This window comes from Catharus ustulatus, chromosome 6 (assembly GCF_009819885.2).
Source record: "Catharus ustulatus isolate bCatUst1 chromosome 6, bCatUst1.pri.v2, whole genome shotgun sequence".
Classification (NCBI taxonomy): domain Eukaryota; kingdom Metazoa; phylum Chordata; class Aves; order Passeriformes; family Turdidae; genus Catharus; species Catharus ustulatus.
In genome coordinates, this window is record NC_046226.1 from 2,127,807 (window position 1) to 2,145,703 (window position 17,897).

The 17,897-nt window shown below is 45.2% G+C and overlaps 1 protein-coding gene across 1 annotated transcript; it reads right to left on the reverse strand.

The window, feature by feature from the left end:
• Nucleotides 1–127: 127 nt before the first annotated feature.
• On the reverse strand, nt 128–14,730 carry SAV1 (salvador family WW domain containing protein 1). Its single transcript, XM_033061755.1, has 5 exons — nt 14,570–14,730; nt 12,660–13,106; nt 5,989–6,259; nt 4,098–4,241; nt 128–1,236 (listed from the first exon to the last, which is right to left on the reverse strand). Exons 1-5 carry the CDS (start codon nt 14,661–14,663, stop codon nt 1,035–1,037), a joined length of 1,158 nt encoding a protein of 385 aa, XP_032917646.1. The 5' UTR covers nt 14,664–14,730; the 3' UTR covers nt 128–1,034.
• Between the last annotated feature and the right edge of the window lie 3,167 nt (nt 14,731–17,897).

Sequence of the window (17,897 nt, forward strand, 5' to 3'; positions counted from 1 at the left end):
TTGGATTTGGGATTTCAGAGTGCCAGCAACAGCTTCAATCACCTCAAGCCCATGGGGCTTTTCCTGCTGCTAAGAAGAGTTTATTTGATGTTCAAAAAGGCCACAAATCACTCACACAAACCCTCTGTTCATCGAACAAAATGATTTTTATTGAATTCATAGGATTTACAAGAAATGTACTTTTTTGTCTGCAGTGTTTATTGCACTGAAAAGAACCCATAAATAACATATCAGGACAATTAATGAACCAAATGAAATTATTGGAGAGGGTAACTGGACAATTAAAAATTTTCCCCAAGTGAGGAGCTTTAAGACAAAAGCTCATTAAAAAAAAACAAAACAGTAATTGTTGTTACATCCCTGATTTTCCCCGTGGGGTGGCACAGTGGGTCAGACAACGCTGCTGCCTTTCCACTGGAGCGGGTCAGCTTTTGGGAAATGCAGGATCAAAAACCACTCTGTCTTTAGGAAGGTACAAGTGTTCCCCCTCTGAGCAATCAGTGTGAAAATGAGGAGTAAATCTAAAGTAAAAAATAAGGCAACTCAGGCTTCACTGGAGTGAAGCGCTCGGATCCCAAGGGTGAGATCAGCTCCTGGTGAGAGCGACCAGGCCCGGGCTGCTTCTGTACATTAAAGCTGTAAACAAAGAGCAGAGCTCTCTCAGGACAGGGATCCCAAATCCCCAGGGAAACAAACACCCTGAACCAGGCATCTGGATTTGGACAACGTTTGGAAGCCAGGACATGACAGTTGCATCTATTGCCCTTAAAAAAATACACAGCCAGCTTTGAATACTGCAGCTGACTGGCAGGAAAGAGATCAAGGATCAGGGGACTGATCTGGAACTGCTGGTTTCTCAGGATAACAAAACTACTCCCGGCACGAAAAAAAAAAAAGATTAACAAACAATTTCCACTTTTTATAAACAACACATAATACATGTAGAAAAATACTCAAGAGGATAATAATAACAAAGGTGCAACGTCAACAAAAATCAGCTGCCTTTTCCACCAGAGCACTTTTCCTGTCGGAGCTCAGTAGTTGGCGGCGCCGTGCTGCGCGTACCACTGCTGCCGCTGCTGCCGCTGCTCCAGCTCACCGAGCAGCGCCTGCCTGTAGGCCTCGTACAGCTTCACAATGCGCTCCAGCTCCTTCATGAACAGCAGCTTCAGCATCCCCTGGTACGTGTCCAGGTCGGCCAGCTGGAACAGCTCCCACTTGAGGATGTGGTCGTACCTAGGGCACAGCACGGGGGTTCATGCAGGGTGGGATGAGTGAGCACAAAGGGTGGAGTTGTGTTTGGGGATGTCACAGCCCCAGAGCTCCAGGATACAGAGTAAACCAGGAAAACACAGCTGGGGGTGCTCACCTGGAGAGGAGAAAGCTCCAGGGAGAGCTCAGAGCCCTGCAGGGCCTGAAGGGACAGAGAGTCCCTGTCACTGCAGAGACTGGGGACAAGGACACAGGGAATGGCCTCCTGCTACTGCATCCCAGCCTTCCCTGCTCCTGGCAACTCCCAACAGCTTCCCAGTGCCAGAGGGCAGGGATGGATGGGACACTGGGATGGGACACTGGGATGGGATATTGGGATGGGACACTGGGATGGGACACTGGGATGGGATATTGGAACATTGGGATGGGATATTGGGACATTGGGATGGGATATTGGGATGGGATATTGGGATGGGATATTGGGATGGGACACTGGGATGAGATATTGGGATATTGGGATGGGACATTGGGATGTGACACTGGGATGGGATATTGGGACATTGGGATGGGACACTGGGATATTGGGATGGGATACTGGGATGAAATTGTTCCCTGGGAGGGCTGAAGATTGCCCAGAGCAGCTGTGGCTGCCCCTGGATCCCTGGAATGTCCAAGGCCAGGTTGGACAGGGTTTGGAGCAGCCTGGGACAGTGGGAGGTGTCCCTGCCATGGCAGGGTGGGGTGGGATTGTTTTAGAGTCCCTTCCACACCAAACCACTCAGGGATTTTATGGAAATGCATTTTGGAAGCACTGAACAGCAATCCCATCACAGCACACCTGGAATATTCACTGTAACACATCTGTTTAACACAAAACTGAATTATTTCAGCAGCTCAGGCCCCTCCCAGAGTTGGGGCACTGCTGACCTTCCCTCTCCATCAGCTGTGCCCAATCCAGCTCTAACAAGTGCTCTCCAATTAACCCCTCCTGCTTAATTAGCAGCAGTAACCTGCAATAGATATTTACTGCAAACCCTGATGTGATTCCACCCTCATTTCCTGCTTTTCCCTCACACAATCTGATTTCCTCACTGTGGAAATTGGGAGCTGCTGCTGTGGCTATTCCAGAACAGAGAAACTCGTGGAATAATGGAATTATTTGGTGCAGCTGAGGCACAGAGGAGATGGATTCACCTGAGTGGGGGCTGAAGTATCAGTGAATTTATGGAAATAAATTGCATTCCCCACTGTAAGGGCATCACAGCAGCACCAGGACCTGCAGGGAACTTCCCAAGATGCTCTGAGGAATTGTAAGAATTTCATTAAACTCATCACAGCTTCTATAAAGTTCCTAAAGAACAGCTCCTGCATTAAATTATCCCTAATCCTGACAGGGCTGCATTGCTAAAATCAATTTTCCACCTCAAAAAATCAAATAACAAATAACAAATTGCAGCTGTTTGGAGCTGGAGCTCTGTCCTGACAGAGTTTGAAGGTTTGCAGGCACCTTTGGAAGCACCTCTGGATTGTGGAGTTCCCAGGGACAACATCTTTCCCTTCTTCTCCTTTCCCTCCTTCTCCTTTCCCATCACCAGGAGCCTCTCCATCCTCACAGGTAATCATTAAAAATATAAAAATTAGTCTCAGCCTACTTGATACAAAGAAATCCCTGATGAATTGTTTAATTTACCTTATGTTTGTTTCTCCCACACAACACAGGCTGAGCTATTTAAATTTGCATTGTCTGCACGTGCCAAAGACCTAAATAAAAATGGATCTGGAATATTTCTAGGAAACAAATCCTACAGTACAGGAACTAAGTGTGGAGCCTCAGTGTGCTGGGGGATTTTAGGGCAATTTAAATCTTTATGGGGCTGGCAAACCCAGCAGTCACAAGTAATAAACTCATTCAGATTGGAGTTACTAGGAGCAGGCAATAAAAGAATTTTTTTTAGTGGGAGTCACTGAACAGCCTGAATTTGCAGTTCCAGCCTGACCTCACTGCTGTAAAACTGAGTTTCTCCACATTCTCCTTATGAACAGCACATGATTTAATAATTATTGAACCATATTTGGGATTTTTATTGCTTTCTATTCACCCATTAGAAAATCTCATTTCTTTGTGCTGACTCAAATCTTTTTTTGGAGGAGACTCCCTGTTCCTGTAGCAGTTTTTTTGACAAAATGACTTTTTTTTATTGCCACTTAGTTTTAAATTCAATTTCTTGAACAGAAATATAGAAATAGAAATGTAGATGTCAGCCAGTATTTGGCCTAAAGGGGCTCCAAAGGAGCTGGAAAGGGACTTTGGACAAGGGATGAAGGACAATTTTTAAGCTGGAAAAGGGGAAATTCAGGTTGGATGTGAGGAAGGAATTGTTCCCTGGGAGGGTGGGGAGGCTCAGGATGCCCCTGGATCCCTGGCAGTGCCCAAGGCCTGGAGCAGCCTGGCACAGTGGGAGGTGTCCCTGCCATGGCAGGAGCTTGGAAAGGGAAGATTTTTCAGTTCCTTCCAACCCAAACCATTTCATGATTCTGTGATTTAAAACTCTTAAAGGTGAAGGAAAAAAAAAAAAGAAATAAAAGAGACGTGGGGAAGTTCCACCCTAAAAATATTTCACATATTTTCTGAGCACGTGGTACCCCTCTTGTAAATACTCTGAAAGCACAAAACATCCTTCACTGCCTGACAGAGCTTTCTGCCACTTGTGTGAGCTGCAAGAAGTGATCAATGAATGCCTGAAAAAAACAAATTAACCTGATAAACATCTGGTACAACTCCCTCAGCTAAAACCCAAACACAAGCTCTAGTTAGTCATGGAAATACAATTTTTGTTTTGATTTTCAGTGTGAAATGCAAAGAAAAAGCAAAGGCAGAGTCTCACTTGACAGGAGCCCTGGCGTAGACCTGCAGCCAGTCGGGGATCTCGGCGCTGTGGTAGGGGTTGGCAGGGACCAGCAGGGCCTGGCTGCGCTCCGGGGGCTGCGCCTGGTACGACACCGGCGGCGGCTGATCGTAACGGGGCACGCTGCGGGGACACCAGGGGACAGCTCACTGTGGGGTCAGGGACAGGACAGGGACAGGACAGGGTCATCTCACTGTGGGGTCAGGGACAGGACAGGGACAGCTCACTGTGGGGTCAGAGGGACGGTGTCACCTCACTGTGGGGACACAGACAGGGTCACAGACAGGGTCAGGGACAGAGACAGGATCACCTCACTGTGGCAACAGGGACAGGTTCAGAGACAGGGTCAGAGACTGTGTCACCTCACTGTGAGCACAGGGACAGAGACAGTGTCACCTCTCTGTGGGCACAGGGTCAGGGACAGGGTCACCTCACTGTGAGCACAGGGACAGGACAGGGACAGAGACAGTGTCACCTCATTGTAGGGACAGGGATAGGACAGGGTCAGGGACAAAGACAGGGTCACCTCACTGGGGGGACAGGGACAGCTTCAGAGACAGGGTCAGAGACTGTGTCACCTCACAGTGAGCACAGAGACAGGGACAGTGTCACCTCAGCTATGAGCACACTGCACACAGGGACAGTGTCACACAGGGATAGTGACACCTCACTGCGAGCACACTGCCCACAGGGACAGTGTGACAGGGACAGTGTCACCTCCCTGTGAGCACACTGCCCACAGGGACAGTGTGACAGGGACAGTGTCACTTCCCTGTGAGCACACTGCCCACAGGGACAGTGTCACAGGGACAGTGTCACCTCCCTGTGAACACTGCACACAGGGACAGTGTCACAGGGACAGTGTCACCTCCCTGTGAGCACACTGCACCATTCACTCCTGACCATCACCAGGGATTCCTCAGTGCAAAGGCTGCTGCTGCAATCTCACCTGGGGGCTGCCTCAGCAGCCTGCACTGAGCAATGTGCTGCTGCTGGTTCTAAACACTGGAGCTGCTTTTGAAAACATTTCACAAGTATTGATTCACAGAAGCCACCATTTAATGTGTGAGAACAGAGGTATTCAGGCAGCAGATCACAGTTACTCCACACTCCCATATTTATCTTTTGTGCCACAAGCTGAACAATTTTCTTTTCCTGGGTATCAGCAGGACAGACTGAGCAGCAGAAAATAAATGACTGCTAGATGTGGTGTGTGTTAACAATTAACTGTTAATTTGGTGTGTATTAACAATTATCAGTTAGATTTGGTGCATATTGGCAACTACAAGATTTGGTGTGTATTAACAATTAAGAGATTTGGTGCACTTTGGCAATTAACTGTTAATCTGGTGTGTATAAATTAACACTGGATTTGGTGCATATTGACAATTAACTGCTAAATTTGGTGTGTATTAACAATTAACACTGGATTTGGTGCATATTAACAATGAACAGATTTGGTGCATACTCACAATTATCTGCTAATTTGGTGTATAACAATTAACATTAGATTTGGTGTGCAGTAATTTTATTTCACTTTGAAATAAAAGCTGAAACAGCCATTTTCATTCCAGATAAGACTAAATTCACGTTTCAGATGTTCCCAGCATCTCCAGGCACATCAGATTAAATTTCCTCTGAGTTTCCAGTTCAATTCTGTTCTCAGCAGCTTTGCTGATTTACTGACAGCTGCACTGTTTGATTTAGGAGCAATATCCTGCTTCTAACTTTGAAACTAGAGAAATCTGAACTTCTAAAAACGGGAGAACCAGCAATGCCGAAATCAGATTTTTTTGCCTGCTGGATTTGATGCAAAGGCAGCTCCTGAATGGAGTGAGCAGAGGGGGAGCAGGGGAGGTGTGAGGCTCACCTGGGAGCACAGGGGTGTTTGTACTGAGCCCTTTTGTTGATGTGATCCACGTAGTAAACGCCGAACTCGGCCGACTCCACGCGCTCCCAGCCCGGCGGGAGCCCCTCGCGCTCCAGGGGGTGGCTCCAGTGGGTTGTGTTGGTGTTGTGGTCGATGTAATATTTCCTTCCTCTGATAGTCCAGTCCACTGACCAGCCAGGAGGAAGAGGTAAATCTTCTGAACTATGATTTGTTAGGTTTCCTAAAGATGTAGCAGCGACTCTCCCGATGCCTACAACAAAGGGAGATCGGGGTTTAGGGAAAGATTTGCAGAAATTATAATTAAATTATCAACAAAAAAAAAAAGCCCTCACAGCTCTCTTTAAGTTTAAATCAGCAATCAAAGCTATCTAGAAGAATCACTGAGTCCCAACAAAGCTTTTCAGGTGAACCAGTCAAGACCAGCAGCAGGATGAGGCAGAACAAGAGAGGAGGGACAAGCAGGGTTGGGGTCCAGGAGCTGACAGCAATCAGCAGTGATTCAATTCCCAATTTTCCCTGGAAACACACTTTTTGGATTTATCCAGCACTAAACTGAAGAGCACACTGAAATATGTGATTTGTTGGAACACACAGGGTTTTTACAAACTGGCAGGTGAGAGATGACAGCAGGAACAGCTCCTGTCCCCTCCCTCACCAGGTGAAATAAAAGCCAGATGAGCAAGGACAGAAAACTCATAAAAACCACCCCCAACACACCCAAGCACAAAACCCCAGTGAGATAATTGAGAATTCTGCAGGTGTCTTTCCATCCCTGGGAATTCTCTACCTCCTGGATATGCTGGGCTAAATGCAACTCTCTTCTAAAATTAATTTTAAGGAGTTCCCTCCAGTCCCTCACAGTTAAACACTCCCTGGTTTTACAGAAATTCCAATTATCTTTTCATCCCACACCAAATGCTGTGATCTATTCAATCCCATTATCACCAGAATTTGTGTCATTATTCCCCACAGCCAGCAGAAGGGATTTGGGAGCCGCTTTTCCCACTTTTTAGAAGACAGAATTCACCCCCCACACATTTACTGACAGGAATACACCCCCTCCTTTTTTTTTTAGGAATAAAATTTTTGTGTGGTTATTTTTTGAGAGAAGGGAAAGGCAGAGTCTCTCTCATCTAAAATGACAGCTTGAAATCTGGGTGAGATTTATCCTAACAAATTATTGTAATTTAAAATGAAGGTACAGGAAGGCTCCAAAACAACTGGATAAATAAAAAATAAATTAACCCGCCCTCACAAACATCCCTCTGATACTGTTCCTTAAACCTCTGTGCTCATCCATAAATCTTTTTCCAGCTTTGTCATGTTCTGAACTGTTTGGCCTTAAAGGATTTCCTCTTGTACTTACCTATTTGTCAGCTTTATAAAGGGAAGGTGATGGCTGTGCCCATTTTTAATTGGGATTGAACAATTAATTCCTAGACATTAATTCCAGAGAAAAGAAACATCCTGGAGGTTTTCCTGACCTTTGGAAGGGCTGGGGCAGGGAAGGGTTCAGCCCCTCATGCCACTGACAAAATACAAACATTGCAGCTTTTCAAAATGCTGGGCTTGGGCTAAATAAATCAAATTTTCCCCAATGATTCCATGGATGTGTGAATAGTGATCGTTAAATCACCCCTGGCAGGAGATCTGAACACACAAATTTGACTGGGATGGGAAAAAAATAAATTCATATTGTTCTGTTTACTGTAAAAACTTGCACATCCCTGTATTCTCCTTACAATTCTGGCCTCAAACCCACAGATATTTATTTTATATGACACACCCAGATATTTATTTTTGCTGAAGGAAAAGGCAAATGCTCCCCAACATTTGGAAGAGGTGCCATCCTGTTTTCCTGACACGTGGATTCTCCCAGTGCCAGCTCATTTTTAATTTCCAAGAGGTAAAGTACAAAAAGAACACCAGATCACAAATATTTCATCCATTCCTTTTGCCATTTTGATTTCATATATGAAGAAGCAGAGGCAAACCATTAAAATAAGCTTGTACAGATGTAGAAATTACCAGGTTTGAATATTCCATTGACATGAAATCAAAGACTCAGAAATCATGGTTGTAACTATCATTTTTTTCCTTTTATCACAGATTATATTGGAATATTCTCTGTGCTGGAAGTTTGGAGATGTTGGGCTATCAATCCACTCTGGTATGAAAATCAATAATTAGTACAATTTAGATATTTCTTCCTATAAAATTCTTTTTTTAGAGATCAAATTGTCTGTTGGTTTTCCTGATGTTCCTTTGTGGGAGGATGGATACACACATAAGAGAAAAAAATCTCCTCCTATAGTTTTGAACAGTAAGAGAAGAGAAAAATCAGCTTATAAATGTATTTATATAAATATATACACCTGTAATTTCAACAACAACACTTGGAAGAGTAAATCCCTCTGTGATCTTTTCCAAAGAATAACCCAAAGCAGAAAATTCCAAGACAGCCTAAACTCATGGACTGCCTTTTCCAGGGCAAACTGCCAGGAATGACATTTTCTGTATTTCAATTCCAGGTGAAGTCTGAGCCCTAAAAGCATTTTCACAGCAGCCCAAAGCTCCACACAGGATTTTGTACAAGCACCAGGGATGTTCCCTGAATTAGGGGCTGGCACCAGAGTTATGGATCCCAAATAGAAAAGCTGGACAGTTTTTATAAAACATCTGGATTTTCCTGGGATGGAGGATGTGATCATTACCACAACACAAACTCAACATGTTCACTGGAACTCTCAGGGTTTTCTTTTAGCTGTAATAAGGCAAAAATTCTCATTTTTCCTGCTTTCCCAAGAAATAGAATTGTTGAAATTACCCACTTTTTCCAAATGTCTCCTTTTCCCTGCTCAGGGATTAGAACTTTCTGGAGTGGCACTATCAAACTCAAGGATGGTCAACAATTTATTTAAATTTATGCATTTGTAAAACCTTTTCAAAAGGTCTCTTTTGAGCTTGCCAAGCCTCATCTGGCAATTGTTTATTATGTTATATTACAACATAATACATGAGATAATGGGATATTTTTTGGTTTCAATATTGAATTCCATTTCTAAAATACATTATCTTCAACTTAAAGTCTTGAATGATCAATTTTAAGTTTGAGCAGCACATCCCAGTGCACTTTATCAATGCAAAAATTTCCTTCTCTTAAAAATCTTACTGAAGTCCCAAGTGTGACCAATCTGTGGAGTGTTCCTCACTGTTTAGGAAGGAACAAAGGAACTGGAAATGATGTCAGTGCTTTCCTAGCCCTGGAAATGGTTTTTTTTCTGAGGGAAAGAAGTCCAAACCCTTTGGAGCAAAGATTTCCAGGCCAGCAAAGGGCAGCAGAGAAATCCCATCAGCAGCAAAAAGAGCAAAACCAGAGGAGGAAGCCCCACTTGGGTAGAAAATGCAGAGAAATTTCAGAGCCCAGGAACTCCCCACAAGTGACTTCACCCAAATTTCCAAGTGCTGAAGAACAGATCTTACAAAACAGTATTTAATTATTCCAATTGTCCTGAGAGCCTTTTCTCAGGCTGCCAAAATCCTCTCCCTTCCCCTCATCAGAGCAGGGTGAAGAGCAGGAAGAGAAGATGAACAAACTGTTTAATTTTACAAGAGTAAGCAATAATAAAACAACAAAAAGTTCCAATAACTCTCCAGTTTAGCCAGGCCTGCAGCTCCCAGGCCTTCCTAACCCACTCCAAAGTTTCTGAAGGAACTTCCTGAGCACAAGCACCTCTTTTGTGGGTGGGAATGGTGTTCCAACCAAGCACAAATCCACAAATAGGAAATGACAGGAAGAACTCTGAAAGAGTCAAGAATTATGCTGCAAAATTCCTGCAAAATCAGCACAAAAGAGGAAAAGGGCAGGAACTGCCATTTGTTTAAAAATGAGAGAAGTGTACAGACAGAAAAATCAAAGTATGGCTATTTCAGCTCTAAACTGGTTCCATGTCTTAATCTGTATTTATTTTACATTCAACAAGTTTGCAAATTTTCAGGGGTACAACTTAACAGAAGAAGCAAAAGCACACTGAGTTCTCTGTTCAACTGTGAACTCATCACACTCCACTTTTACAGTGTTGATGTCAAGCTCAGCAATTTTCATAGACACAGAAGAATGGTTCAGCTTACCGCTCACACAGGTACAAATAACTCTGAGGTCTTGGTTACAAGTTAGTTCCAATCTACACTGTAGGTATAACTTCAACCACAGACCTCCCCAAAACTTTAACCTAGAAGAGAGGAAAGAGATGGCGAGGAAAGACAGGTAAAGTCTCTTAGAATTAAAAGTTTGAAAAGGACACTAATAATAAAAATAAAATAAAATAAAATCAAAAATTAAAAATTTAAGAAATGCCACAGAGGTATCTCAACTGAAAATATTGGTCAGGAAAATCAGCAGCTGAATTGTTCATTAGAAATGAATGGAATGAAAATGTGGAAAGGAGGAGATGGTAGAAGTGGATCACAATGAGAGAGAAATGCCCATGGAAGGACATGGCAATGCTAAAACACAACTGCTGAAAAACCACAGGACTGCCCTAAAGGCTTGGCTGAACACTTTGAAGCCTTGATAAGAAGGTATTTGCAACTTCTTTCCAAATTACAAAGAGGAGAATGTTGGTTTTGAATGAAAGTTGAAATTCACAGGCACCTCTTCACTTCCAGACTGCTCCCAAAAATCATCTCAGTGTGACCACCAAAGCAAAGCAGGAACACCTCGTGTTCTCCTTGGGAATCCACCCAAAAAATCCACCCAAACCACACCAGAACTGACCAAGGGGACCTTTGGAGGGGGTGGGAGAGGAGGGAAAGAGGACAAGGCAGCATTTACAAAACCAGATTTTTCATTTGGATCTGCAGGCAATTTTCATCTCAATGAAGAGAAGCAACAATGGAGACAAGTAAAGAAAAATAATTTAGACACAGACAGGCTCTGGAAATGCAAGAAAAAGAAACAAGGAATTACAGAGAGATTTGGATAACTCAAGGAAAGCATTGAAGGTGTGAAGGCAATGGATGGGTCAAATAAAAAGAAGCTTAATGGTGAGATGAAGGAAGTAACAAAAACTAAAATGTTCTTATTTTGGGACACATAATTCTTTAGGAAAAAAGAGAAGAGGACTTTAAGAGTTGACATGGAGATGAAAACAAATGGAGGAAAGGGAAAACACTGGCAGTTGAAAGGCTCACCTCTGTCTGTCCCTATGAGATTAAATACTCACCCATCACAGAACCTGGGCAGAATTTGTTCAGAATATGAAATGTTAAAGTATGAGAGTGAATGACCAAACCAAGCAAACAGGAGCAGCTCCTTTATGATTTCCAGGGTGAGGGGGCACAGGTCAAACAGCAGGAAAAAAATTATTTGGGAAGATGTTGCTACAACTGAGCAAAATACTGTGGAGCTCCTTTTAAAAATTTGATATGTGAAACTCTGCTTCCAAACCAGAGCTCCATTTCTGGGAATCCCCTCAGCAGATACAGCTAGTGATTAATTCTGAAGGTTAAACTGATGGATTGTTTGTGAAATCCTCTCCAAAATAGCCCAGAACACACTCCCAGTGCTTGTCACCTGCACCAGGGAAATGTTTAATGACTGCTGGGTGAGCAACACGTGGCAGAGACGCAGGGTTTGCACACAAAATCCAGGTGGATCACAAATACTAACACTCAGAAAAATACAGAAGGATTGAAGCAGCAGGCCCTAAACCCCAGTATTTCAGATTTTCCTGGTTGGCATTTCCATTTTTCATGGAAGTGTTTCTGTGGTGAAGAAAACACAAAGCACTGACAGGTCCTAAAGCTGCTGCTCTTCCTGGCAGATTTCTTTTTCTAGACAGGAGATTAATTTTATTAGACACTAATTGCTGTTTTGTTTACAGATTACAAGTGACAAAGCATTTCATATTGAAGGCACATTATTTACAGGTTTGAAATGTTTGTTTCTAACTCTTCCTTGGGCACAGCTTTTGAGGTGTCAAACACAGAATTAAGTATTTCAGAAAAGGAATATTTAATGGATTCTTCTTTCTTATGCTGTTTTGTTTTAGGAAACAAAGGCAAGTTCCAGTGAAACTAAGGGGGGAACAGGCACATTTAGAATTTTAAAAAGAATTTTAAAAGCTAAAAGGAAGTTGTCAAGGATTAGGAAGTCAATTTCAACACTAATTAGACGCCAATTTGCTAATTACACAGAGCACTCATTCCTCCCTTTGACTATTTATAGGGAATTATTTTAATTATTGAGGTCAAATTCAAACAATGAAATTAAATAATGAGATCATAATTAAAATTTAAAGATAATACCAACAATAATAACGCTGCAGTGTTGTAATTTAGAGCTGTTGGTTATTCTCTACACCATGAAAACAGATGAACAAAATTCCTTGCTAGACAGCAACTGATGTGTAGAGATGTTCATATGCTTGGCATTAAAAAACTCAAAATGTGCTTGACCTTACTGCATTGATTTAAGAGAACAATCCTGCTTTAAGTCTGTTTTTCCTTTCTGGATATGTGTGAACAAAATCTCAATCCTAACTACCCAAATCCCACCTCAAACACAACCCTGACCACCCAGACACATCCCTGCACCCCCAACCCTCACCAAACCCCGATTCTGAACAGAACCAACACGGAATCCTTACCTGAAGTGTGCCTGCCATGATTCTGGGACATCCTCTGGAAAAGATCACTGTTGTGTTCATAATACCTGTAGTCCTCGTGCAGGCGCTCGTTCAGCTGCCGTCTCCTCTGGGGCTCGTAGAAATGCTCGTAGTAATAGCCCCGAGCTCCGGCATCGCCGTTCTCCAGCCCGGGGCCGCCCTCCGACAGGAAGGACTGCGAGGAGGAGCCGTATTCCCTCGGCACCTCGGCCAAACCCCGCGCCAGGTAGGAAGGGGCGGACAGTCTGTTGCTTTCTCGCCTCATGATCTCGTGAGGAGCTCTCTGCACCGGAGTCCGGAGGAAGCTCTGGTTCCTGGAGACGATCCCATCGCCGCCGGGGGCGTAGGCAGAGGATGAGGAGTCGGGAGGGCAGATGTCAGTTCGTCTTGGAATGGTCGGACCGTGGCGGATGAAGGAAGGCATCAGATCTGAGGAGAGCACGGGGGAGAAGTAACAACTCTGCCTGCGCGGTGAGGGACCAACCACGGGGATTTACACGCTAAAACTGAGGAAATCCACGTGTGGAACCCACCTCCAATGCCTGTGTAAATGTGATGGTGCAGAGACCAGCCCTGCACTGCTGCCAGGACACAGCAGTTCTGCAGCTGCAGTAAACAAACCAACCCCAAACCCATCAAAACAACCACACGAGTAAAAAGCAACCCCAAACCACCCACACCGTGGTGTGCCTACATCAGTCAGGGCTCCTATCCCTCTGTGAGAAGGGTCAGGAAAATCCACATATCCTGGCTACTACTTCTTTGGGAATGTTGTCCTTACAAACTGGGAACGACAAGATGTTAATGCCCACAGGAATTCACGACAGAAACAGAATTCACACTGCCCCCACTGATCCCAAAGTCACAAAGTTCAGCCCGAAAAACGCTCTCATTCCATACACGTTAAGGTCACAGATTATCATGGAGATATTTCACTTTCTCCTTTAGTGAAACATTCCTCCTCTCCCTACTTTTACTTTCAAAATGCTGTAAGTAGTTCCCCTCCAGATCAATCAATACAGACGATAACTTTCATTTAGATTATTCCTATTAACAAACTCCTACAACTTCCAGTTAAGATCTGGTGCACCCCAGAAGTTACCAGCAATGTATTTATCTATTTATTTACTGTGCAAACAAACCCATTTCAGTCTCGTCTTCAAAGAGCAACAAAGCCAAACCTAAGGCCATTTGCACGGTGCATTTGTGGTGTTGTGTGCTGCAGAACAGAGCCAGGGAAGATCCGCGCACCACAGGTGACCTCAGCAGGTTGAGTCATGGACAGCACCTGGAGCATTTGTTCCCGCAGGGATTTTATGCAATTGCCTGGCGGGACAGTTATCTCATTGCACAGTGCCCAGAAGGGAAAACAAGCCGTGGGTTCTGGAAGGAGCGGGGTCACAAATTCCCGGTTCGGGCCCCGCAGCTCCCCCAGCCCAGCCCGGGCCACAGGGACACAGGGACACCTCCCGCCGTCCAGGCTGCTCCAAACCCCTCCAACACGGCCTTGCCATCCCTTCGCTTCATTTCAGAACAGTCTGGACACTGCCTGAGCCCCGGCCTGCTCAAACTGAGGAACCGCGGACCGACAAAATCACAAAAACCACAAAACCCACCAAGCTCGGGCGCGCCTGTGGAACAACGCGTGCAGGGCTCGCTTTGAAACTCGGGCTTTCTTTCAGTTCTAACTTCCCTCCGTCACCTCCCAGGGCTCACAGCAGGGCTGAACACACATTTACGGGGAGAAATAACCCCCACATACACCCACAGGGGTAACTCCCCCTCACAGCCCTCACCGCGCCAAGGCCGCGCAGCTCCGGGGCCCGCCGGACCCGCACCGGCCGCACACAAAGGCCTCGGGATCGGCCCCCGCAGCCCCCCCCGACACTCACTCCGCAGCAGCGGGCTCGTCTCCTTCTTCACGTACTTCCCCTGCACCTCGCCCGGCTTGGAGAGCTCCGTCCGCGTCTTCTTCCGCGACAGCATCCCACCTCCCGGCCCGCTGCCACCGCCCGCATGCCCGGCGCCGCTCCCCGCTCCGCAGGGCGGGGGAGGGGGGTCCGGCCGCTCCCGGGGGCCGGGCCGGGACCAGGAGCGGGCTCGGGATCGGGCCGGGGGTCGCTGAGGGGACGCGGCGGGCGCGCGGGGCCTTGTGGGAAGGCGGCGGCCGCCGCCCTCCGGGCCGGCCGCGGGGCAGCGCAGGGGAGGGGGCGCGGCCACAGCGCCCCCGCGCGGCGGGGAGGGCGCGGCCCCTCACGGAGCGGCGGGAACGGGAATGCCGGAGGGATGGAAATCCCGGCACGGCAGTGACAGAACAACACAGTGACAGAAAAACACACTGACACCGCCACACACTGACACAATCATGGAATCGTTGGGAATGGAAAAGGTCTCCGACATCAGCGAGTCCAAGCTGTGCCCCATGCCCACCTTGTCACCCTGCCACGTCCAGGCCTTCCTTGGGCACCTCCGGGTGTGGGGAGTCCAAACCTCCCTGGGCAGCCCCTTCCGATACCTGACAAGCCTTTCTGTGGAGAAATTTTCCCCAATATCCCAATTAAACCTCCCCTGTCCAGCCTGAGGCCGTTCCCTCTGCTCCTGTCCCTGTTCCTGGAGCAGATCCCAAATCCCCCCCGGTGTCCCCTCCTGGCAGGGACTTGTGCAGAGCCACAAGGGCCCCCTGAGCCTCCTTTTCTCCAGGCTGAGCCCTCCCAGCTCCCTCAGGGATTCCCCAGCCCCTTCCCAGCTCCCTCAGGGATTCTCCAGCCCCTTCCCAGCTCCCTCAGGGATTTTCCAGCCCCTTCCCAGCTCCCTCAGGAATTCTCCAGCTCCTTCCCAGCTCCCTGAGCCTCTCCTGGTGCTCCAGCCCCTCAGTGTCCTGTCCTGAGAGGCCCAGAACTGGACACAGCCGAAGGGAGGATGGAGCAGGGACCCACTGTGGTCCCCTCCAGATTTCCTATTCCAGGACTCTGTGAAAATCTTGCAACAAGCACTCACTAATTCCCATGTAAAGGTGAGGAGTAGGGATGCAACTGCAGTTGAAAATAAGTCAAGGTGTGTTCACTACCTTCAGTTTTTACACTTCAATTTCATACTGTTATAATGGCAGAAACTACTTTCTCAGAGCTGTTAAACCATCCTTTTTATTACTGTGTATGCTTTTGATAAATTTGCAGATACTAATTTGAAGTTTTTACAACATCCATGGGAAGAGAGGTGGTGGCTGCCCCTGGATCCCTGGAAGTGTCCAAGGCCAGGTTGGACAGTGAGGCTTGGAACAAACTGGGATAGTGGAAGGTGTGGGACTGGATGGGCTTTAGATCCCTCCCAACCCAAAATATTCTGATTTCGTGTTGGATAAAAAACAAAAGACACGAGTATGTATCATACATTAATGTATTTTTTATGCTCATCATAAATAATGTGTCAGTTGCTTCATCTCTCAGTTTTACATGATGTTCTAAGGACAATATATTACACCAGAACAAAACAAACACCATTGAAAAAAAAATATACATTTGTTTTCCTTTATACAGAAGTTGTTTGCTGTGAAATGACACCAAACAGGGAAATGATGGAAAACCTGAGTGACAGGGATGGCATTGGCTGGAAGTAAACAAAAGGATTTTATCCTTGATCAATCCAGACTGCTCCCCCCTGCTGTACCTAACACCTAAAAATCAAATATGTTACAATCCTTTTTCTTTCCCCAATCAGAATTTAAACAATTTAATTTTCCTTGTATTTAAAGTACTACTTGTGGCTTGTACTTTTAAATCATTCTAAACTGACAAGTAGCAGTTCAACAGTGTGAATTTTGTACACCTCTATTTAACTTGTCCCCTTCCAAAAACCCCCAACCTGAAATGTCTATGTGCCTTTATTTTCACAGTGATTCATAAAAGCAAGAGTTGAAAACATTTAAAACACCTTCTGGTAATGAAGTGGTTCATATCTGACGTGGCAGGACCCGTTGTAGGAACAAGGCCTAGAAGAAGTTCAGTGATTTTTGACTGCAACAATAACATTAAATACTTTGGTTTTTTTGCCTAGTCTGCATAGGAGACACATTCATGCACAAAACACCCCTAATGCTTAATAAATTATGTGTTTCTATGCTTATTTTCAGTAGCCTGGACTTTGTAAAACAGCTGCTTCCCTTCTGAGCTGACACAAGGAATTAAGGAGCAACGTGACACCCGTCTGGAAGCAGCTCTGCCTCTCTCTGGGATCCCTCCCTTTGGGAAGGGATTGTCCTGAATTGTCCTGAGGCAACCCAGCCAGTACAGTACAGGAAGGCAAAAGGCACTTCTGAGAATTAATTCACACAAATCTTCCAGTGAAATTGGAGTTTTGCCTCAAAAGTGTTTACCAACAGGATGTTTTCCTCCTCCTCCTCTCTCCTGCAGTTTTTGTGAAGTTTAGTGAAAGAGAATTAGAGCAAGACAGGAGAGAGGAAAAAAGGAAAAGCCAAAATTCCCTTTCCCCTATTTCTGCTTCTCCCTTTTTGGTGCTGTGCTCTAGCAATGTCTGTGTTTGGTTTATAAAAGTCTGGTAACTACCAGGAGATTAAAAGAATTAAGTAGTCCAGCCTTTAAATTGAGCAACATGAAAGTAATTGCACAATAATTTAAGTGAAATATTCATTCCTTCCTTTTAGATTTTGGTCACAGACACAAGTAAATCAAGGTCAAGGTATGAAGTAGTCTTAAAATGCACTACATAGTATTTTTTTTCCCAAATACAGCTCTGAACTTAATTTATTTTGTTTCCTGGAATTATTTTGGAACTTTGCATGGGTTTAGGGTGTGCTCAGTTCCCACTTTGCCAGCACACAGCCCTGGTACCCACACAGAGATTTATTATATTGTAACTCAGACCACTTGGTGATGAACAGCAAATCACTACTTCAGGTTTTTAAACCCTCAGATTTCTATCAATTTAAGACATTTCCAGTTTGTGAAAATATTTTTGCAGCCTCTGAAAAATCTGAAAATCCTGGAATTTGGGATGACTTGGAAAAATCTCCACTACATGCATCTAGAAAAAGCACAGCAGTGAAATAATTTATGAGGACTCCAACATGATGATCTTCCATGATTCTGCTTCCATTTCCACTTTGTTGCCTGCACAAAGCAATGGAGGGAGGAGGAAAAAGGAGGAGGAAAAAGGAGGAGGAAAAAGGAGGAGGAAAAAGGAGGAGGAAAAAGGAGGAGGAAA

What these genes read in the sequence shown, in the direction of transcription:
- SAV1 (XM_033061755.1), bottom strand. Translation starts at nt 14,663, where the DNA reads ATGCTGTCGCGGAAGAAGACGCGGACGGAGCTCTCCAAGCCGGGCGAG. An exon ending in AAACACCCCTGTGCTCCCAG is followed by an intron (nt 4,242 to 5,988) that starts GTGAGCCTCACA and finishes GTGTCCCCGCAG; the next exon opens with CGTGCCCCGTTACGATCAGC. An exon ending in TACGCCAGGGCTCCTGTCAA is followed by an intron (nt 1,237 to 4,097) that starts GTGAGACTCTGC and finishes GCTGTGCCCTAG; the next exon opens with GTACGACCACATCCTCAAGT.